Source organism: Lampris incognitus, chromosome 3 (genome assembly GCF_029633865.1).
Source record: "Lampris incognitus isolate fLamInc1 chromosome 3, fLamInc1.hap2, whole genome shotgun sequence".
Lineage (NCBI taxonomy): Eukaryota > Metazoa > Chordata > Actinopteri > Lampriformes > Lampridae > Lampris > Lampris incognitus.
The window spans coordinates 95,393,672-95,414,565 of record NC_079213.1 but is presented as its reverse complement, the minus strand read 5'-3'; the positions used below and the strand labels follow the sequence as shown (position 1 = coordinate 95,414,565).

The following is a 20,894-nucleotide window of genomic DNA, read 5'->3' as shown; positions in this document are numbered from 1 at the left end:
TACTATCCTCATGGGCTTCCCCTCCAGTGTCCTCCAACAGTCCAAAGACATTCATGTCAGGTGAACAGCAGCAAAAGTAAAGTCGCAGCTGTATGGCTAGAGGGTGGCATAAGAACCCTATTTAAAATTAGGCCAGTGGGGTGGTTTGGGTCACAATCAAGGTTGCATATACAGTTGGGAATAACATAAATAATAATGAGTTGTTTCACCAACAGAATAACAAGACTGAAAATTAAGAAGGGGAGGGAGGTGAGATGTATAATCCTGTTCATCCCTTTTCACTCTATAAAATCCTTAACATGTCTCACAATGGGAGCATAATTAGGAAGACACAGTCCCCCTGCAGCCTTCTTCAGAATGCCCCTTTGGTGTTTATTTTGCCTCAACAGAGCTTTAAGCAGGCCTGAGTCAGCAGATCTTTTCTACTTTGGTCAGACTAAAAAGAAAATATATGCCATCACCTCACAGTGAAAACATAAGCTTATATACTTTAATGAGTCTGGACCTATTTATAAACATGTATACATTTAAAAGAAGGAATCCGGCACAAGGATGCACAAGCCAGTGCATTCTTAGTGCCAGTCCCAAGCCCAGATAAATGGGGAAAGTTGTGTCAGGAAGGGCATCCAGCATAAAAACTTTCGCCAAATCAAATATGCGGATCATAAATCAGATTTCCATACCAGATCGATTGAGGCTTGGGTTACCAACTACCACCATTGGTACTGTTGGCCAGCAGGGTACCAGTGGAAACTATGCTACTGTTGGGCAAAGGAGAAGGAGAGAGGGAAGGCATGTCCAGAGGCAGCGGGAGAGGAGGAAGGGTAGGAGTGTGGAGGTGAGAGCCGGAACTTTGTTGGCACTTAGACTGGTAAAGTGAGAGAGCTGGCTGATATGATGGAAAGAAGAAAGGTAGGTTTACTGTGTGTGCAAGAAACCAAGTGGAAGGGGAGTAAGGCCAGGAAGATCAGCAGTGGGTTCAAACTCTTCTACCATGGTGCGAATGGGAGGAGAAATGGGGTAGGGGTAATTCTGAAGGAAGAGTATGCCAAGAGTGTATTGGAGGTGAAGAGAGTGTCAGACAGAGCAATGAGTATGAAGCTGGAAATGGAAGGTGTGATAATGAATGTTATCAGCACATATGCCCCACAAGTTGGGTGTGAGATGGAAGAGAAGAATTCTGGAATGAGTTGAATGATGTGGTGGAGTGTACCCAAGGAGGAGAGAGAGGTGACTGGAGTGGACTTCAATGGGCATGTTTGTGAAGGGAACAACAGTGATGAGGAGGTGATGGGTAGGTATGGTGTCAAGGAGAGGACTGTGGAAGGACAGATGGTGATGGGTTTTGTAAAAAGGATGGAAATGGCTGTGGTGAATACATATTTCAAGAAGAGGGAGGAACACAGGGTGACGTATAAGAGTGGGGGAAAGTGTACACAGGTGGACTACATCTTATGGAGGAGGCGCGATCTGAAAGGGATTGGAGACAGCAAGGTGGTGACAGGGGAGAACGTAGCTAGGAGGCATTGGATGGTGGTCTGTAGGATGACTTTGGAGATCAAGAAGAGGAAGAGTGAAGGCAGAGCCAAGGATCAAATGGTGGAAGTTGAAGGAAGGCTGTTGTGTGGAGTTCAGGTAGGATTTAAGACAGGCACTGGGTGGTAGTGAAGAGTGTCTGGATGGCTGGGTAATCACTGCAGAAATAGTGAGGGAGAAAGCTAGGAAGGTACTTGGTGTGTCATCAGGACAGAGGAAGAAAGACAAGGAGACTTGGTGGTGGAATGAGGAAGTACAGCATATTATACAGAGGACGAGGTTGGCAAAGAAGAAGTGGGATAGTCAGAGAGATGAAAAAATTAGGAGTACAAGGAGATGTGGCGTAAAGCAAAGAGAGATGGCGAAGGCAAAAGAAAAGGCATATGGCAAGTTTTATGAGAGGTTGGACACTAAGGAAGGAGAAAAGGACTTGAACTGATTGGCTAGACAGAGGGACCGAGCTGGTCCAGGTTAAGGTGATGAAGGATAGAGATGGAAATGGGCTGACAAACGAGGAGAGTGCGTTGAGAAGCTGGAAGGAGTACTTTGAGGGGCTGATGAATGAAGAAAATAAGAGAGAGAGAAGGTTGGATGATGTGGGGATAGATAGTAAATCAGGAAGTGCGGTGGATTAGCAAGGAGGAAGTGAGGGCAGCTATGAAGAGGATGAAGAGTGGAAAGGCAGTTGGTCCTGATGACATACCTGTGGAGGCATGGAAATGTTTAGGAGAGATGGCAGTGGTGTTTTTAACTAGATTGTTTAACACAATCCTGGAAAGTGAGAGGATGCCTGAGGAGTGGAGAAGAAGCATACTGGTATCGATTTTCAAGAATAAGGGCGATGTGCAGAACTGTAGCAACTACAGAGGTATAAAGTTGATCAGCCACAGCAAGAAGATATGGGAAAGAGTACAGAAGCTAGGTTAAGCGGAGAGGTGGCGATTAGCGAGCAGCAGTATAGTTTCATGCCACATAAGAGCACCACAGATGCGATGTTTGCTTTGGGAATGTTGATGGAGAAGTATAGAGAAGGCCAAAAGGAGTTACATTGTGTCTTTGTAGATTTAGAGAAAGCATATGACAGGGTGCCGAGAGAGGATGTGTGGTATTGTATGAGGAAGTCGGGAGCTGCAGAGAAGTATGTAGGAGTGGCGCAGGATATGTATGAGGGAAGTGTGACAGTGGTGAGGTGTGTGATTGAAATGACAGATGGGTTCAAGGTGGAGGTGGGATTACATCAAGAGTTGGCTCTGATCCCTTTCTTGTTTGCAATGGTGAAGGACAGGTTGACGGACGAGATCAGGCAGGTGTCTCTGGGGACTATGATTTTCACAGATGACATTGTGTCTGTAGTGAGAGTAGGGTGCAGGTTGAGGAGAGCCTGGAGAGGTGGAGGTATGTGCTGGAGAGAGGAGGAATGAAAATCAGTAGGAGCGAGACGGAACACATGAGCAGGAGGACAGCAAAATGGTGAGGATGCAAGGAGTAGAGGTGATGAAGGTGGGTGAGTTTAAATACTTGGGGTTAACTGTTCAAAGTAACAGGGAGTGCGGAAGAGAGGCGAAGAAGAAAGTGCAGGCAGAGTGAAGTGGGTGGAGAAGTGTGTCAGGGGTGATTTGTGATAGAAGGGTACCAGCAAGAGTTAAAGGGAAGGTTTACACGATGGAAGTGAGGCCAGCTATGTTATATGGTTTGGAGACAGTGGCACTGACGAAAAGACAGGAGGTGGAGCTGGAGGTGGCAGAGTTGAAGATGCTAAGATTTTCGTTGGGAGTGATGAAGAAGGACAGGATTAGGAATGAGTATATTAGAGGGACAGCGCAAGCTGGATGGTTTGGAAACAAAACAAGAGAGGCAAGATTGAGATGGCTTGGACATGTGTGGAGGAGAGATGCTGGGTATATTGGGAGAAGGATGCTGAATATGGAGCTGCCAGGCAAGAGGAAAAGAGGAAGGCCAAAGAGGAGGTATATGGATGTGGTGAGGGAGGACATGCAGGTGGCTGGTGTGACAGAGGAAGATGCAGAGGACAGGAAGAGATGGAAACAGATGATCCACTGTGGTGACCCCTAACGGGAGCAGCCAAAAGTAGTAAGTACGTAAAGTTTTAGTTATATAGCACTTTTAAAAAAGGAGTGTGTGTGTGTGTGTGTGTCAGAGATGGGGGCTTAATGGGTGTGTCCTTTGCTCACTAATTGTACCTGTATCCATTCTTGCACATCAATAGTATATACACCTATTTGTAATAACATATATGATGCATTTTTACTTTCCAGTCTGCATACCACTATATAAGAATAAACAGTGGCCCAGTAAAACCCCATAATTTGACTGAACCAGGGTTGCGCTTTCAGCCCGCCTCACCCCCTCCCCATCATACCTCTCACAAGCCATCACTTGGTGAATGGACAGCTCTCTGCAGCTAATTTGACTTTAACGGCAGTGGAGCCATTATAGTTGATCCATCACCTGGTAGCACATCATCTGCTCACTACTTCTTGTTTTTTCCTTGTCCTCTCTGTCTTTCTCGCTCCCTCTTTGTCTCCGCCATCACATGTGGCCTATAAATAAAATGCCTCAGCTGTCACACAGGCAAATGGAGCTGCCAGTGCGGGACTTGGTGGCAGGGAGCTGAGAGGCAGAAAGCAAGCCAGAGGAATAAGGCCTTTCTTTCCATCACAGCCAGGGAGGGACAAACAGGTAAGATTTTACGATATACTTTATGAATCAGCGTGGGGAAATTCATTCTCTGCATTTGACCCATCCTAGCCATGTAGCTAGGAGCGGTGGGCAGCCGCAGTGTAGCGAACTCCAGTTCTTTTTCCTATTGCCTTGGTCAGGGGCATAGGCAGGAGTATTAACCCTAACATGCATGTCTTTTTGATGGTGGAAGGAAACCGGAGCACCTGGACCAAACCCACGCAGACATGGGGAGAACATGCAAACTCCACACAGAAATGACCTGGGATGGCCTGGGGTTCGAGCCCAGGACCTTCTTGCTTTGAGGCAACAGTGCTAACCACTGGGCCACTGTGCTGCTCATGACGAGTAGACCAGTAAAAGCAAAGACAGACAGGTAGGTATACAGGGTGGCAAAAAAAAACAAAAAAAAACAAGTTAAAAAGAGGACAGATAGAAAGGTAGACAAATTGGCAAACATGGAAATACAGATTGGTAAATTAATGGACAGACGTACCTACAAATAAACAGACAGACAGCAGGCAGGAGTGTGTATCAGAGAGAATGGTGGAAGGTGGATAAAAGACTCACTCAGGTTAATCAAACCAAACATCCTGGAAGTAATCAGCTGCTGAATTACTGAGAGAGAGAAAAGGACATACTGTGCTGACAGATGTCTCAGTTAGCACATTTGCAGACTGAGTCAATTTTAACAGAATAGGCAATGAATAGAGTTTCTAAAATCGAAGTTGCAGTTGAAAAAACACAAGTTACATATGTCCTCTGGTTGAAAGGACAGTAGGGGATAGGTGACACTTTAACAGAGATACAGTAGGACGGCCGGAGACAGTTTAGACAAGGACCAATATCTGGTCGAGCATTATTATCGGTACTTAATCCTCTCCTGTTCATCTTTTACATGCGCCCCCTTGGTAACATCATACGTTGTCATGATCCCCACTTCCACTGTTACGCCGATGACGTCCAGCTCTCCATCTACACTAAATCCATCACCACTACAATTTACTCCAGCCTGACCAACTGCCTCACTGAAATCAAATCATGGATGCAAGCCAACTTCCTCAAACTAAATTGTGATAAATCTGACATGACCATATCAGTCCTAAATCCCTTACCAAAACCACGCACAACTTCTGCCTGACCATCGATAACGCCACTCCGTCTCCCTCACCACACATCCGCAACCTCGGAATCATTTTCAACAGCAACCTCTCCTTTGAACACCGCGTCAATCAAATCACCAGAACTACCTTTTTTTCCACCTAAAAAACATAGCTGGTCTCCACCCATCACTCTCCTCCTCTGCTGCTGAAACTTTTATCCACGCCTTCATCACATCCTGAATTGACTACTGCAACAGCATTCTCTATGGCTCACCATCCAAAGTCCTAAACAAACTTCAGTACATCCAGAACTCTGCTGCCCGCCTGCTCACCTACTCCCGCTCCTGTGACCACATCACCCCTGTCCTCCAGAACCTTCACTGGCTCCCTGTCCCACAATGGATCCCATTCAAAGTCCTTCTCCTCAGTCACAAAGCCCTCCATAACCAGGCCCCCTCCTACCTAACTGACCTGCTCCACTATCATACTCCTTCCCTCACCCTTCACTCCTCCGACATCAACTCCTGTCTCCACCACACAGGATCACTTGACCTGGGGTTGACAGAGCCTTCTCCATAGCTGCCCCCTCCATCTGAAACTCCCTCCCCAAGCACATCAGAGACTGTACCCATCTGTCCATGTTCACATCATTAATCAAACTCACCTTTTCAGAATTGCTTTTAATGTGTGATCAATTTTGTGTTTCTATGCCCCCCCCTTTTCTCCCTAATTGTACCTGGCCAATTACCCCACTCTTCCAAGCCGTCCTGGTCATTGCTCCACCCCTTCTGCCAAGCCGGGGAGGGCTGCAGACTACCACATGCCTCCTCTGATACATGTGGAATAGCCAGCCGCTTCTTTTCACCTGACAGTGAGGAGTTTTGCCAGGGGAACGTAGCACATGGGAGGATCACGCTATCTATCCCCCCCCCCCCCCAAAGAGGTGCCCTGACTGACCAGAGAAGACGCTAGTGCGACGACCAGGACACATACCTACATCCGGCTATCCACCCGCAAACACAGCCAATTGTCCCTGTAGGGATGCCTGACCAAGCCAGAGGTAAACACAGGGATTCAAACTGGCGAGCCCCATGTTGGTAGGCAAAAGAATAGACCGCCATGCCACCCGGACGCCCTTGTATTATTATTATTATCATTATTATTATTATTATTATTAACAGAGTATTGACCTTTAGCCCAGCATTACTTCTGACATTTCCAGCTTATCCTCTGACAGCACACAGATAACACGCCGTCATATCAGCAAGAGTGACTGAAAGGGTCTTCTTCTGTTGTGCACATACAAACGATGCTTCCACAGAATATCACAGAGCCATACCGGCACTGAGGTGTGTGTATGGTCTAGTCAAGTCAGGACATTCGTGTTAATTGAAATGAAAGATCGCCCCTGGACAGTTTTTTCTAGTCTATATTCAGTGAGGAAATGAGGATGTTTTCTCTGTTGTGGAGGAGCACTTCTTTTCATTTTGTGTTAAACTAATTTAAAGTTTGATTTATCAGTTTAATTAATTAACAAATTGATTGAAAAATGGATTGACCTCAACTTTTGCTCGAAACTCCGAAAAGGGATGCAATTTACTGCATGCTAATTTTTTATCTAAAGTTGTGAATGGGGGGGGGGGCATTTCCTACCACGTCAACTGAAATTATAGTATTTCTTTTGCTATGTTAAGACACAGATGGCTTGTTAAGGGGGTTCTCCTGGCCTTTGCACCACTGTGTTCTCCTCCTGCATGCTATCACTCTGTATTCACAGCAGCTCCTCCTTGTTTGAGGATGGTGTGGACTGGCTGTCCTGAGTGGCTCTAACTGACTCAGGACAGACAAACTGGTTCCACACCTAGACGAAGAGGCATCCTCTCTCTCTACTAAAGAGACCTTTAATTAATGTGTGTTTGCAGTCTTTTTACATGGGTTTTAGCTCGGGCATTTTTAAAGCCTTGTTTTAGTAAATGGGCTGTGGTGCCCTCATCTGTTTCCGTGTCTCTATGCCGGGGAACCCAGCTAGTGGCAGCCTATGGCCATAGAGACCATTAGCCACAATAATGTTTTGTGGAGATGAAGCTGATAATGAAATGAGAGATTAATTTTTTTGATTTCTTGATTTTGAGATACCTTATTGATCCCCGTGGGGAAATTCTTCTCTGCATTTAACCCATCCTAGCTGTGTAGCTAGGAGCAGTTGGCAGCCACTGTGCAGGGCCCAGGGATCAACTCGAATTCTTCTTTCCATTGCCTTGGTCAGGGGCACAGACAGGAGTATTAACCCTAGCATGCATGTCTTTTTGATGGTGGAGGGAACCGGAGCACCTAGAGAAAACCCACCGCAGACATGGAGAGAACATGCCAATTCCACACAGAGAACAACCTGGGATTACCTCCAAGGTTGGAAAACCCCGGGGTTCAAACCCAGGATCTTCTTGCTGTGAGGCGACAGCGCTAACCACTGCGCCACCGTGCCACTGAGGGAGAAGGGGTCGAGCCGTTTAATAGAAACCCTTTGTTGTTTTCCTCCCCAGCACAAGTGATTTATTTCCTCAAGATAATGACGATTTTACCAAGGAGACAGGGACGTGTGGTCAGGGGAGGCAGGTGAGGCAGAGCCTCACCTTTCATCATGAAAAGAAAAAACAAATGATGATAAAATAAAATAAATATTAATATTTTTCTACTGATCTGTTCTATAAATGTAATTTATGTACAATTCCAATAATTTAAATCATTTTTATTATCAAAATCGCTGAATTTGCATATTTCCTGTTCAATTAGAGGGGAGATACGCGAGTTGAGGCAGCGAGGAGCGGAGCCTCACCTCGGATTGCGCAATACCTCACAAACTGGGTTGAGCGCATGCCTTTTGCTTTCTCACTGTTTGTCACCAATGTAATGTTTGTAGAAACTTTTATTATATGTCCTCACTTTCCTTAAAAGCATGAGATGAGGCAGCCAGTACCTCTGCCTCACTGAAGGGGGCGTATGCGTGAGCCCACGGGTTTACAGGATGCTTTCTTCTGCTGTTGCTCTTCTTTAACGCAGAGTCAAGTTCACTACAGCAGTTCCTTTATTTTTTTTTAAAATTCTGACTGCAAAAATGGTAGATTCTATATCTTAAGCTCAAAAGTTTCTCAAAATTGGACTTTCAATCAAAAAGCGAAGTGATAAATGATGGAAGACCAATGTCGGAGCTAAAAGGTTTTCAAGTAAAGGTAAGCCCATGCATACACTGCAGTACATCCTTTTATTTGTATTGAATGAGTATGTAATTAATTAAATACTAATAGTAGTAATAATGATAATAATAAATTTTATTTATAAGCGCCTTTCTGGATACTCCAGGACACTGTACAAAGATAAACAAATACAAAAAGCAACAACAGATAAAAACTACACAATATAAAAAATAGTGATAGTAATTGTGGAATTACGATGGCAAATTAGGAAAACACGCACAGTGCAGAGCAAATGCGCTCTTTCTCTGAGCCGCTCCTTGTCCAAATATGTACCTTAATTATGTGTGTGTAAAGAATGCTGATGAGATATGAAACACAAGCAGTAGTCAATGTGCAAGCTGCCAAATGAATGGTGAATTGAAGCTACTATATTGGCTTCATATATTTGTAAATCTGACTCTGAAAAAGTCAGTGCCTCACCAGCCACGAACCTCACCGCACGTCACTGCAAGGAGAAGACGTACTCTGATACAGAGCGGTCAGATCTATGTTGTGGAAAACTGAAACGTATGCTGGCAGGCATTCTTCTTCCCCTTGTTATCTTGTTGTGTGTGTGTGTGTGTGTGTGTGTGTGTGTGTGTGTGTGTGCGTGTGTGTGCGCCAGATCAACCCCTCTTCTTTGGAGGAATTTGCTTCCTGCCGCACAACCTGGCGCTCTCACGTCTCAGAGGGAGTGAAGCATATGGAAAACCAACGCACACAACACCGTGTAGCAAAGTGTGCAAAGAGGCATGCTCGCAAAAATACCCCTGCCCCCTCCAGCCCCACTTTTACATGCCAGGTCTGCAACCGCAACTGTGCATCCAGGATCGGACTATTCAGTCACCAAAGGACTCACAAATAGGAGAAGATGGTCATCATCGGACATGTTCGACAACCAGCAAGCAAGCAAGTGTGTGTGTGTGAGTGTGTGTGTGTGGCATATATACAGTGCATCCGGAAAGTATTCAGACCCCTTCACTTTCTCCACATTTTGTTATGTTAAAGCCTTATTCCAAAATGGATTAAATTCCTTTTTTTCTCATCAATCTACACACAATACCCCATAATGACAAAGTGAAAAAGGTTTTGTAGAATTTTTTGCAAATTTAATAAAAATAAAAAACTGAAATATTGCATGTACATAAGTATTCACACCCTTTGCTATGACACTCAAAATTGAGCTCAGGTTCATCCTGTTTCCACTGATCATCCTTGAGATGTTTCTACATCTTGATTGGAGTCCACCTGTAGTAAATTCAATTAATCGGACATGATTTGGAAAGGCACACACCTGTCTATATAAGGTCCCCCTGTTGACAGTGCATGTCAGAGCAGAAACCAAGCCATGAAGTCAAAGGAATTGTCTGTGGACCTCTTAGACAGGATTGTATCGAGGCACAGATCTGGGGAAGGGTACAAAAAAAATTCTACAGCTTTGAAGGTCCCGAAGAGCACAGTGGTCTCCGTCATTGGTAAATGGAAGAAGTTTGGATCCACCAGGACTCTTCCTAGAGCTGGCCGCCCAGCCAAACTGAGCAATCGGGGGAGAAGGGCCTTGGTCAGGGAGGTGACCAAGAACCCGATGGTCACTCTGACAGAGCTCCAGCGTTCCTCTGTGGAGATGGGAGAACCTTCCAGAAGGACAACCATCTCTGCAGCACTCCACCAATCAGGCCTTTATGGTAGAGTGGCCAGATGGAAGCCTGTGCTCAGTAAAAGGCACATGACAGCCCGCTTGGAGTTTGCCAGAAAGCACCTAAAGGACTCTCAGACCATGAGAAAAAAGATTCTCTGGTCTGATGAAACCAAGATTGACCTCTCTGGCCTGAATGCCAAACGTCACATCTGGAGGAAACCAGGCACCTCTCATCACCTTGCTAATACCATCCCTACAGTGAAGCATGGTGGTGGCAGCATCATGCTGTGGGGATGTTTTTCAGCGGCAGGAATTGGGAGACTAGTCAGGATCGAGGGAAAGATGAATGGAGCAAAGTACAGAGAGATCCTTGATGAAAACCTGCTCCAGAGCGCTTAGGACCTCAGACTGGGGCGAAGGTTTACCTTTCAACACGACAACGACCCTAAGCACACAGCCAAGACAAGGAAGGAGTAGCTTCAGGACAAGTCTGTGAATAGTCCTTGAGTGGTCCAGCCAGAGCCCAAACTTGAACCCCATTGAACATCTCTGGAAAGACCTGAAAATAGCTGTGCAGCGACGCTCCCCATCTAACCTTACAGAGCTCAAGAGGATCTGCAGAGAAGATTGGGAGAAATACCCCAAATATAGGTGTGCCAAGCTTGTAGCTTCATACCCAAGAAGACTTGAGGCTGTAATCGCTACCAAGGGTGCCTCAACCAAGTATGAGTAGAGTGTGTGAATACTTATGTACATGCAATATTTCAGTTTTTTATTTTTGATAAATTTGCAAAAATTTCTACAAAACCTTTTTCGCTTTGACATTATGGGGTATTGTATGAAGATTGATGAGGAAAAAAAAGAATTTAATCCATTTTGGAATAAGGCTGTAACATAACAAAATGTGGGGAAAGTGAAGGGGTGTGAATACTTTCCGGGTGCACTGTATGTATATATATATATATATGTGTGTGTGTGTGTGTGTGTGTGGGTGTGGCATATATATATAAAGTGTGTGTGTGTGTGTGGGCCAGAATATATTATTATGGTTTGTACGGCCCCTCATATATATGTGTGTGCATGCACACCCATGCCACAAAATAACAGAACAAAATAACAAAATTAGGTGACACAAACAACGAGATTTGACACTGATGTGTCAGCAAAACCCGCAGGATTATCAAAGACCCCAGCCACCCCAACTATGGACCGTTCCAGCTGCTACCGTCAGGCAAGCGGTACCGCAGCCTCAAAGCCCAGACCAGTAGACTCCGGAACAGCTTTTTCCACCAAGCAACCAGGCTTTTGAACAAAGAACATTGAAAGACACTAAGCCTGTTGCCAGACTGATGGTATTGACCTATGGTCTTCAGCGGATCATCAGTTTACACACACACACACACACGCACACACACACATACACACAGAAGTAGCTTGGCATACACAAACATACACAAATATGCAAACAACTACACACACATATGCAAATGTATTAAGGCTGAGCCTACACACACACACAATACCTTACACACACCACACACCGATTATTTTTCTCTCTTTTTCTCAGTATTTTATAGCCGTCACCATTCTTTTTCTAATGGGACACCATTATTATTGCTTTTATTATCTGGGCTTCTTTTTCGCTTGTTTTTGGTATTTGTATTGCTTTAATTCCTTTGCTTACACACACGCACGCACGTACGCACGCACACACAAACACACACAATTTAATTTTTTTCCCACTATTTTCCTTATTTTTATTCCATTTTTAATTTCCATCATTACTATTCTTATTGGGGTTTTTTGTTGTTGACTCATTAACTAGGTATACGAGTAAGGCATACTCTGATGTGTAAAAAAAACAAGTTTATTAATGAGATTGTATAGATTGAGCATCAGACAGGGGGCAGGATAGTATAAGTAGAAACTTCCTCCTGCTCCTTTTCAAACATGTAACGCTTGCTTGTTTGCTGTGTTTGAAATAAAGACCTACCTACCTACTACCTACCTATTATTATTACTGCTTTTTTGTTCTGTTTTGTTGTTATTTAATTACTATTGTTGCTGCCGTGTTGAGGAGCCAAAACTCGAGAATTTTGCTCTCTTATACTTTTATAATGAGACGTAACAAATAAAGAATCTTGAATCTTGATGTGATAGGACATTAGGTCAGGCAGACACACATCCCGCTCATGTCCGTTTCCAATCTCCAGAGCAGTGACAAGTTCAGTGCTCTGATCCAACCGTTCATCTTGACATTGTACATAAACAGCATGGTGCTCCTATTCTGATATTGACAGGAGTGTGGTTGATCTTTAAGTCTAAACGGTCGGCGAGTATTTACAGAAAGCGATGCATTGAATGAGCGTGGAACCTACAGCAGTCACAGGCACACGGTGTACGCATCATCAACCTGAGCCACCGGGGCTCACCTGATGCACAGAGAGTATTTTACTTATAGGCGTCTGCTTGCCTCTGCCATATGCAAAACTTATAAGTTCTGCATAATCATATCAGATCACTGTGCAGCCTTCTCCGATGGTTGTTAAGCATAAGCAAATGCGCTTTCCAACTCATTCAGCCCATAGTGCAAGATGAGGTTTACCCTCATCTAATCTGTCCTTGTTCGCACAATCCCCCACCAAACTCTTGCTTAAAGCAGTTGCTATGACAATTGCATAGCCAATGGGAAACTGGTTGACAGACACAAATCATGGATGAATAATATATACATGAACTGATTATGGAGCGAGTTAAGACTTAAAAAAAATGCATAAACTGGGTAATTATTTGAAGAAATCACACACATAGAGGGTATAGGTGTACGTGTGTACACACACACAAACACACTTACATACACACTGATGTGATGATGGTGATGATGGTGATGGTAGATGTTCCATGATCTGTTATCCCAGTGGAATGTGCATGTAGCTATGGGCCTTAACTGACTAGCAGGGTGATGCTATTTAATAGCCGGCCTCAATCAAGCTGTGGAGATCATAGGCACTGGAGACGGGGGTGAGGCCTCTCGGGTGATGGTTTATCTCCCAGGCGTCGGCGGCACAGACACGGAGGGCACATGGGAAGGAATGCAAAAACAGGTTCTGTAATGACAGTAATTACATAGTGTACGGAGAGGTGCACAAAAATCGGCAACGGGAATAGATTTAATGCATGGGTTCTTCCCCTGCTACTGCCATGGCACTATCACAGAGACAATGAAATAGATGGGTGTCGAAGGATGGGCACGGTTAAAACGACCAACTTGGAGTGTCAGGGTACAATTACTTGTTTAACCGGTGACAAAACGGGGCGTGTCTTGAGATTCTCACAGAAATAACTAATGTAAATTATGGCGACATATGCGCATATATTTTGGTGCGTATATGCATAATACCATACCAAAGCTGTCACATAAAAGGAGCTCAAAATTTTTTGTCATAAATTGAAATAACCAGCCGATAGAGGGAACAAGGCTTTCTTACATTCTACGCATATCCTTTTAGTTAACATGCATGCAAGGATTACCCATCAACCTTCCTTCCTTGCAAGTGACAGAACAACCTTGTTGGGATAAAGGACAGAAACAAGAGAGGACAGAAAAACCCATGATCTTCCCATCATACAGCCACCAAAACTATATAATTTTACACCCATTGCTGTCTAGAGGGTGTTGGATATGTGTGTGTGTGTGTGTGTGTGTGTGTAATAGAAAAAAAATGCTACATATATTTGGACACACACACACACACACACACACACACACACACGCACACGCAAACACACACACCACCAGGCCCCACCCGAGTCCTTCCTTTCCTCCCTCTGTGAGAGAGTGACTGTGGATGTTGTGGAGCCACAGCGGCCCACACTTGCATAACAAAATGATTAAACATCTGATTTACAACAAACTAAATCAGATTAGGCCTGCAGTAGTCAGCAACCTGGGATCTGAAATACCAAATTAAAAATGGTCTTGTTGATTCAATAACACAGCCCATATCTGTAATTCAATCTGTGGTGTAGCCAGAGGAGAAAAGGGCATGGAAACATGTAAAAGATAAGAATGCAAAGAAATTCTAACATCCAGGTGGCAGTTTGCCAGGGTGGAGGTGGCGGGGATCCACGCCTCAGAGTATTATTTTCATCCCTGGTTTGGACAAAACTTATCCCCCATCTCTGTGATTTATGTAGCAACAGCCTACAGTGTAGATAGCAGTAAAGCAGAAATACTAGATGTTCACTGTTGGTGCTCACTCAGTCCCAATACTGTGACACTAAAGCTCTGATAATAATACAGACGACGCCATTTAGGCCACATGTTCGTCGAGTTCCCTTAGCCTTGATCCATACACGGCTTTTAAGAACGCCACCGACCACCCACAGTGTGCATATCAAATGTGACATGATGGTAAAGTTATGCCCCTTTTCCACGACATGGTACCCGCTATACTCGACTCGACTCAACTTGACTCGCAGTGTCGTTTTCCATTACTGTAACAGCACCGCCTCAGTGTCGCTGGTCTGCATTGATTTTGGTACCCGCTCCAGTTTTTTTTGGAACCTCGACAAAGGTGGTACCAGAAAAGTGGTAGCAGTTACCAAAATGCCGGTACTTTCCAGTAATGGAAAATGGAAAAAGTCAAGTCATCATCATCATCATCATCAACCTTTATTGTAATAGGCAAGTTAATTAAGAGCAAACTCTTATTTACAATAACAGCCTATGTTGGGGGTAAGTGTCCCCTAAGGGAAGGGGATGGGGAGTAAAATAAAAAAAGAGAGGCAAAAACAAGGAACAGCAGTGACATGACAGGCCAAGTACACAGATATAGATATCACAATCAGTACAACAAAACAAAAAAGTCAAGTTGAGCCGGTACCCTGTAGTGGAAAAGGGGCATTATTTAAATGAAACAAACAACGAAAAAAAAGAAAATTAAAGTAACTCATTGCATTTGGAAGGACTCGGTCCCTTTGCGCTATGTACAAGTTGTGTTTTACGTTTACTATTAAAAAATTTCAAACACACACACACACACACACACACACACACACACACACACACACACACTTTATGAAATCACAACCTGTTAGGGTCAAACCACATACTGTCATCGGGTCTTTGCTACTGTATCAGATGTCCGGCTCGGCACATAGTTGATAATGTTTCTGCAAATGGCAACTGCAACAGGTGATGAGGTGCCCGTACAGCTGCAGGTGGAGTCTGGGAGGAAACAGCGTGAGCCTCCACATGTGTTATGTTACCCCTGAGAAACCTGAAGCCAGGCAGGTGAAAAGAAGCATCAGGCGACTCCTCTGCAAGTGAATGGTTATTATCTACACCCTTCCCACCCAAATCACAAATGGCACGACCTTAGGAGAATAAGTGGCTTGGCAAGCCAAATTGGGAGAAAAAGGGAAGAACATTAAAAAGGAATGAAATGTCTTTCAAAGCTTAGATACAGCCCTCATTTCTCTATCCTCGCTCCGCATGAAAGGAACAAGTTCATCTGTGCTGTACTATATACTGTACGCCATAAGTTAAACATGCTCTGTGGTGACCGAGTGCCTTTTCTTGGCTGACCAAAACCCACCACAAGGAGAGATCTACCTGCATCTCTCTCTCACTCTATCTCCCTCTCTTTCTTTCCCTCTTGTTTTTGGCCACAGTCTGTATATTGGTCTCTAAGTTGGTCTGATTCCTAAACCAGAAGAGAACAGACTGGCAGAAAATAGTAATTCAACAGGAACACGATGCGTCGGAACGATTTTCTCACCCTATTCTGGTCAGGTGCCTACCTGAGATAGCGCAGCGGTTCAGTGGTCTCAGCCTCTGCTTCAGTTGAGCTGTGATTCATTTTGTCCGTCTGTTTTCAGCCAGCAGGATTCAGCAAACGGCGAGGTGTGAGCGAGGCTACTTCAAAGAGAACACTGCCTCTCTCGCTCGCTCGCTAACCAAATAAATGTACGGTCTATCTGCTTTAGAATAGCCTGGGAACATAAAGGGTTCTCTCTCTCTCTCCTATCACTCTGACTCTGACTCTCTCTCTCTCTCTCTCTCTCTCTCTCTCTCTCTCCGCCTCTATTGGTTCAGACTCTTAATGACCACCTACCACTCACTACTTGCCTCTGAATTTCTCTCTCTCTCTTGCTCTCTCTCTCTCTCTCTTGCTCTCTCTGTCTCTCTCGCTCTCTTTCTCTCTCTCTCTCTCGCTCTCTCCACTGCCTGGCTCCTTCTCTGATAAAACCAGCTCGCTCTGTGTATCAGCAGCGCTCATCGGTAGAAGCCAGCCAATTAAGAAGCGGGGTGATGCGGTGCGAGCCCGCTGATAGGCTCAGGCACCCATGATCATTGGCACTCAATCAGCTGTAAGCCCCCCCTCCCCAAACACACAAATATGCACACACACACACACACGCATATATATGCACAACACATAGACACAGATGCACACAAACACACAAGCAGACAACTGTATCTCTTGATGTGGAATCTGGAGCAAGCACTGGAGTGAGGAAACACTTGACAGTTCACAACATTGCAAATGCACAACAGCAAAACCTTTCATCTAATGGGCAAGTGAGTGTACCGCTTTGCCGAAACTGAGGTAATGATCCAGCAGCACCAGAATGGACATCTAGTAGCAATTTGCAAAACCAAGCTTTAAGGACAGAGAAACATGAATGGGGCAACACTTAACAGAAGTGGAATTTGACAATTGGAGACTGATGTTGTGTAAGTAAGTGCAGCTGAGGAAAATATTTAATGAAAAAATAATTCTACTGCATATAAAGACACCCTTAAAAAAATTATATGTATTACATAAAGGCACACACATTTGCCCATGCACGCAAGCACACACGCGTGCACGCGCGCGCACACACACACACACACACACACACTATAGCTATAGAATGATACTTATGTACCACAGGCAAAGCCAGATGCTCCCAAGAGATGAAGCTTTTAACTGGGTCACAGTGACAAACGATTGCCCCTATTTTTCCATAGAGCGCTCTCACTCTTTCTTTCTCTCTCTCTCACCCCCACCCTCTCTACCCCGCCTCCCCTCAATTCAATTCAATTCAAAGGGCTTTATTGGCATGAAAGTTTTAAAAACAATGTTGCCAAGGCATCAAAGAGCAATCTGGACAGTACACAACAACACCAACAGTGAACATCAACACAACACCACACCACACCAATCAACAAAGAAACAATAAAACAACAATAACAACTATATCTCTCTCTCTCTCTCTCTCTCTCTCTCTCTCTCTCTCTCTCTCTCTCTCTCTCTCTCTCACCCCCCCCCCTCTCCAGGAAGCATCTAGGAGGCCCAATTATTCAGAGAGTGAATGACTGGTACGGTATTTGCCACCATGGCATTCCTAATATTTTCAGTGAATGGTTGCAAAGCAATGCAATTGCACTCACCGCAGATTTTCTAAGACCACTGAAACAAATGTTATGTTTGTACCTCTCACTGGGCTGTCACAAGGAACCATAGGTGATTGTGGACGCTGTAGACAGATACCGGTGTAAGGCTTGAGCGACTGTTGGTGCACCCTGCCACCAGGTGGTCTTCAGATGCCATTGCAGCTTGTAGTTGGGCAGCGTAAACCAGGCCAATCCAACACTAATGCCAAACAGAAGAATTCTAATTTAGAACATGATTTACAGTAGAACAAGGCATGGTTTGTGACATAATGGGAGTCTGTCATTTCTTTTATGAGCAAATAATGACGTGATTCCAATGAAGTGAAGATCTATCTACACATCAGATGCATTCACACCATCAGACCATCCTTCATCTTGGTCAAAGAAACATCCTGGGCCTTACTGTAGCCCCTTAAATAGATCTTGATGCACTTGGGACATTTTGAAGAATAAGGGCCTCAGCCCAGAATACAACCTGCAAAAATTTACAACCCAAAGGAGTTGCGTCAGAAGGGGTACAGGATTATGAGAGTGAATGGCGAAGGACGTTTTTCGAAAGTCAAACTGGCCAGCTCACAGACACATGGCTCTGAGGTGGCTATCAAAATTGTGAATCGTAGCTTAGCATCTCAAGACTTTTTCACCAGGTTTCTACCCAGGGACCTGGAACTTTATAACATAGTCAGTCACGAAAATATTGTTCATGTGTTTGAAATATTAGAGAGCCATAATGGAATAGTCTACATTGTGATGGAGCCGGCGGCAACTGACCTCCTGCAGAGGATCAGTGAGGTCAGAAGGATGTCAGTGGACCAGTCCAGGACCATTTTCACCTAATTGTTAGCGCAGTCAACTACCTCCACCAAAACAACATTGTCCAACGAGACCTCAAGTGTGAGAATATACTGATAATGTCAGACAGCCGAGTGAAAATCGACAACTTCAGTTTTAGGAGGTTTTCAATGGGATACCCTGATGTTAGCACCATGTACTGCAGTTCCCTGCCCTATGCCCCACCAGAGGTCGTGAACAGCATTCCATACGATCCCAAAAAATATGACATATGGAGCCTGGGCATTATTCTGTACATCATGGTCGCAGGACGCATGCCTCATGATGACTCCAGCCCTGCCAGATTAATAGAGGCCCAGCGCAGACCTGTGGTATATCCAGATGACCTGACATTGCCAGCGTCCTGTCAGGCACTCATCTCCTATCTCCTCCACTTCACAGCTAATACCAGACCCAACATCCAGCAGTATGGGGTGCCTGTGAAAATGTTCCTATTCAAGTTTACAAACGGCCCCCCACACAGCAGGTGGCTCAGCACTCGCAGCTACAGCAAGCGACCGAAAAGAACAATGAGGCACAATAAAACTTAAGTTAATTAATAACCTATCTGACTTGGCTGGCTGACCGATTAAATTTGTTTTTGTGTGTGTGTGTGTGCAGGCCCAATTGCTGAATAATGCAATAGATAGATTTAGCATGAACCCACAGGCAGTGTAACACACACACACACACACACACACACACACACACACACACACACACACACACACACACACACACACACACACACACACACACACACACAGTTGAAAAAGGAGAATTAAAGTGAGTACAATGATTTGATGAGTAGAAACGCCAAAACTAATTGTCCTTTTCACGCAAGCCTAAATAGATATAATTGTTAAAACATCCCAAAACAAAAAGTCAGTACTAGATTACTACTTTCTTCAAATTTTTGGTATTGGCCATCCTTACAAATCTTTGCCTTATTAGCCCATGAAGACCTTTAACTTTCTGAATTAGCCTGAAGGAAAGGTCTTCATTAAGACAATATGATTTGTTTTGTCAACCTTGATTTTTTTTTTCATTAAAAAATTCCGTCTTCATCCAAAAATAGAAATGTGGCTAGCATCATTAACAATTTAAGATAAAGTAGGGGACCCAAGTATCAAATATAGAAAAGCAGAAGAATATATTCAGCAGAGTACAGAACTCCACCAGGTGTATCTCCTCTTCTCCGGTGCTCCGACTGAGGACTCAGCACTCAATTAATAACTACTACTACTACTACTACTACTTTCGGCTGCTCCCGTTAGGGGTCGCCACAGCGGATCATCCATTTCCATTTCTTCCTGTCTTCTGCGTCTTCCTCTGTCACACCAGCCACCTGCATGTCTTCCCTCACCACATCCATAAACCTCCTCTTTGGCCTTCCTCTTCTCCTCTTCCCTGGCAGCTCGATATTCAGCATCCTTCTCCCAATATACCCAGCATCTCTCCTCCACACATGTCCAAGCCATCTCAATCTTGCCTCTCTTGCTTTGTCTCCAAACCGTCCAACCTGAGCGGTCCCTCTAATATAATCGTTCCTAATCCTGTCCTTCTTCATTACTCCCAGTGAAAATCTTAGCATCTTCTACTCTGTCACCTCCAGCTCCGCCTCCTGTCTTTTCGTCAGTGCCACTGTCTCCAAACCATATAACATAGCTGGCCTCACTTCCATCGTGTAAACCTTCCCTTTAACTCTTGCTGGTACCCTTCTATCACAAATCACTCCTGACACACTTTTCCACCCACTCCAACCTGCCTGCACTCTCTTTTTCACCTCTCTACTGCACTCCCCGTTACTTTGGACAGTTGACCCCAAGTATTTAAACTCAAATGCCTTTGTCACCTCTACTCCTTGCATCCTGACCATTCCACTGTCCTCTCTCTCATTCACGCATAGGTATTCTGTCTTGCTCCTACTGACTTTCATTCCTCTTCTCTCCAGTGCATACCTCCACCTCTCCAGGCTCTCCTCAACCTGCACTCTACTCTCGCTACAGATCACAATGTCATCCGCGAACATCATCGTCCATGGAGACTCCTGCCTGATCTTGTCCGTCAACCTGTCCATCACCATTGCAAACAAGAAAGGGCTCAGAGCCGATCCTTGATGTAATCCCACCTCCACCTTGAACCCATCTGTCATTCCAACCGCACACCTCACCATTGTCACACTTCCCTCATACGTATCCTGCACCACTCCTACATACTTCTCTGCAACTCCTGACTTCCTCATACAATACCACACCTCCTCTCTCGGCACTCTGTCATAAGCTTTCTCTAAATCTACAAAGACACAATGCAACTCTTTCTGGCCTTCTCTATACTTCTCAATCAACATTCTCAAAGCAAACATCGCATCTGTGGTGCTCTTTCGTGGCATGAACCCAAACTGCTGCTCG

The 20,894-nt window shown here is 44.6% G+C and overlaps 2 protein-coding genes across 3 annotated transcripts in view; one reads left to right on the top strand and one right to left on the bottom strand.

The window, feature by feature from the left end:
* The window catches only part of yjefn3 (YjeF N-terminal domain containing 3), a 92,246-nt gene extending 76,107 nt beyond the window's left edge, over positions 1–16,139 (bottom strand). For both annotated transcript variants that reach the window (XM_056277673.1, XM_056277674.1), the window contains exon 1: positions 16,014–16,139. In XM_056277673.1, the coding sequence (XP_056133648.1) occupies positions 16,014–16,072 (59 nt within the window). In that variant the 5' untranslated portion in view covers positions 16,073–16,139. The remainder of the gene's footprint in view (positions 1–16,013) is intronic.
* A 420-nt stretch (positions 16,140–16,559) lies between these two features.
* tssk6 (testis-specific serine kinase 6) lies at positions 16,560–19,034 on the top strand. Its single transcript, XM_056276869.1, is given in 3 exon segments — positions 16,560–16,583; positions 18,151–18,484; positions 18,487–19,034. Coding segments are annotated over 3 exon segments (906 nt in total).
* Positions 19,035–20,894: the final 1,860 nt, after the last annotated feature.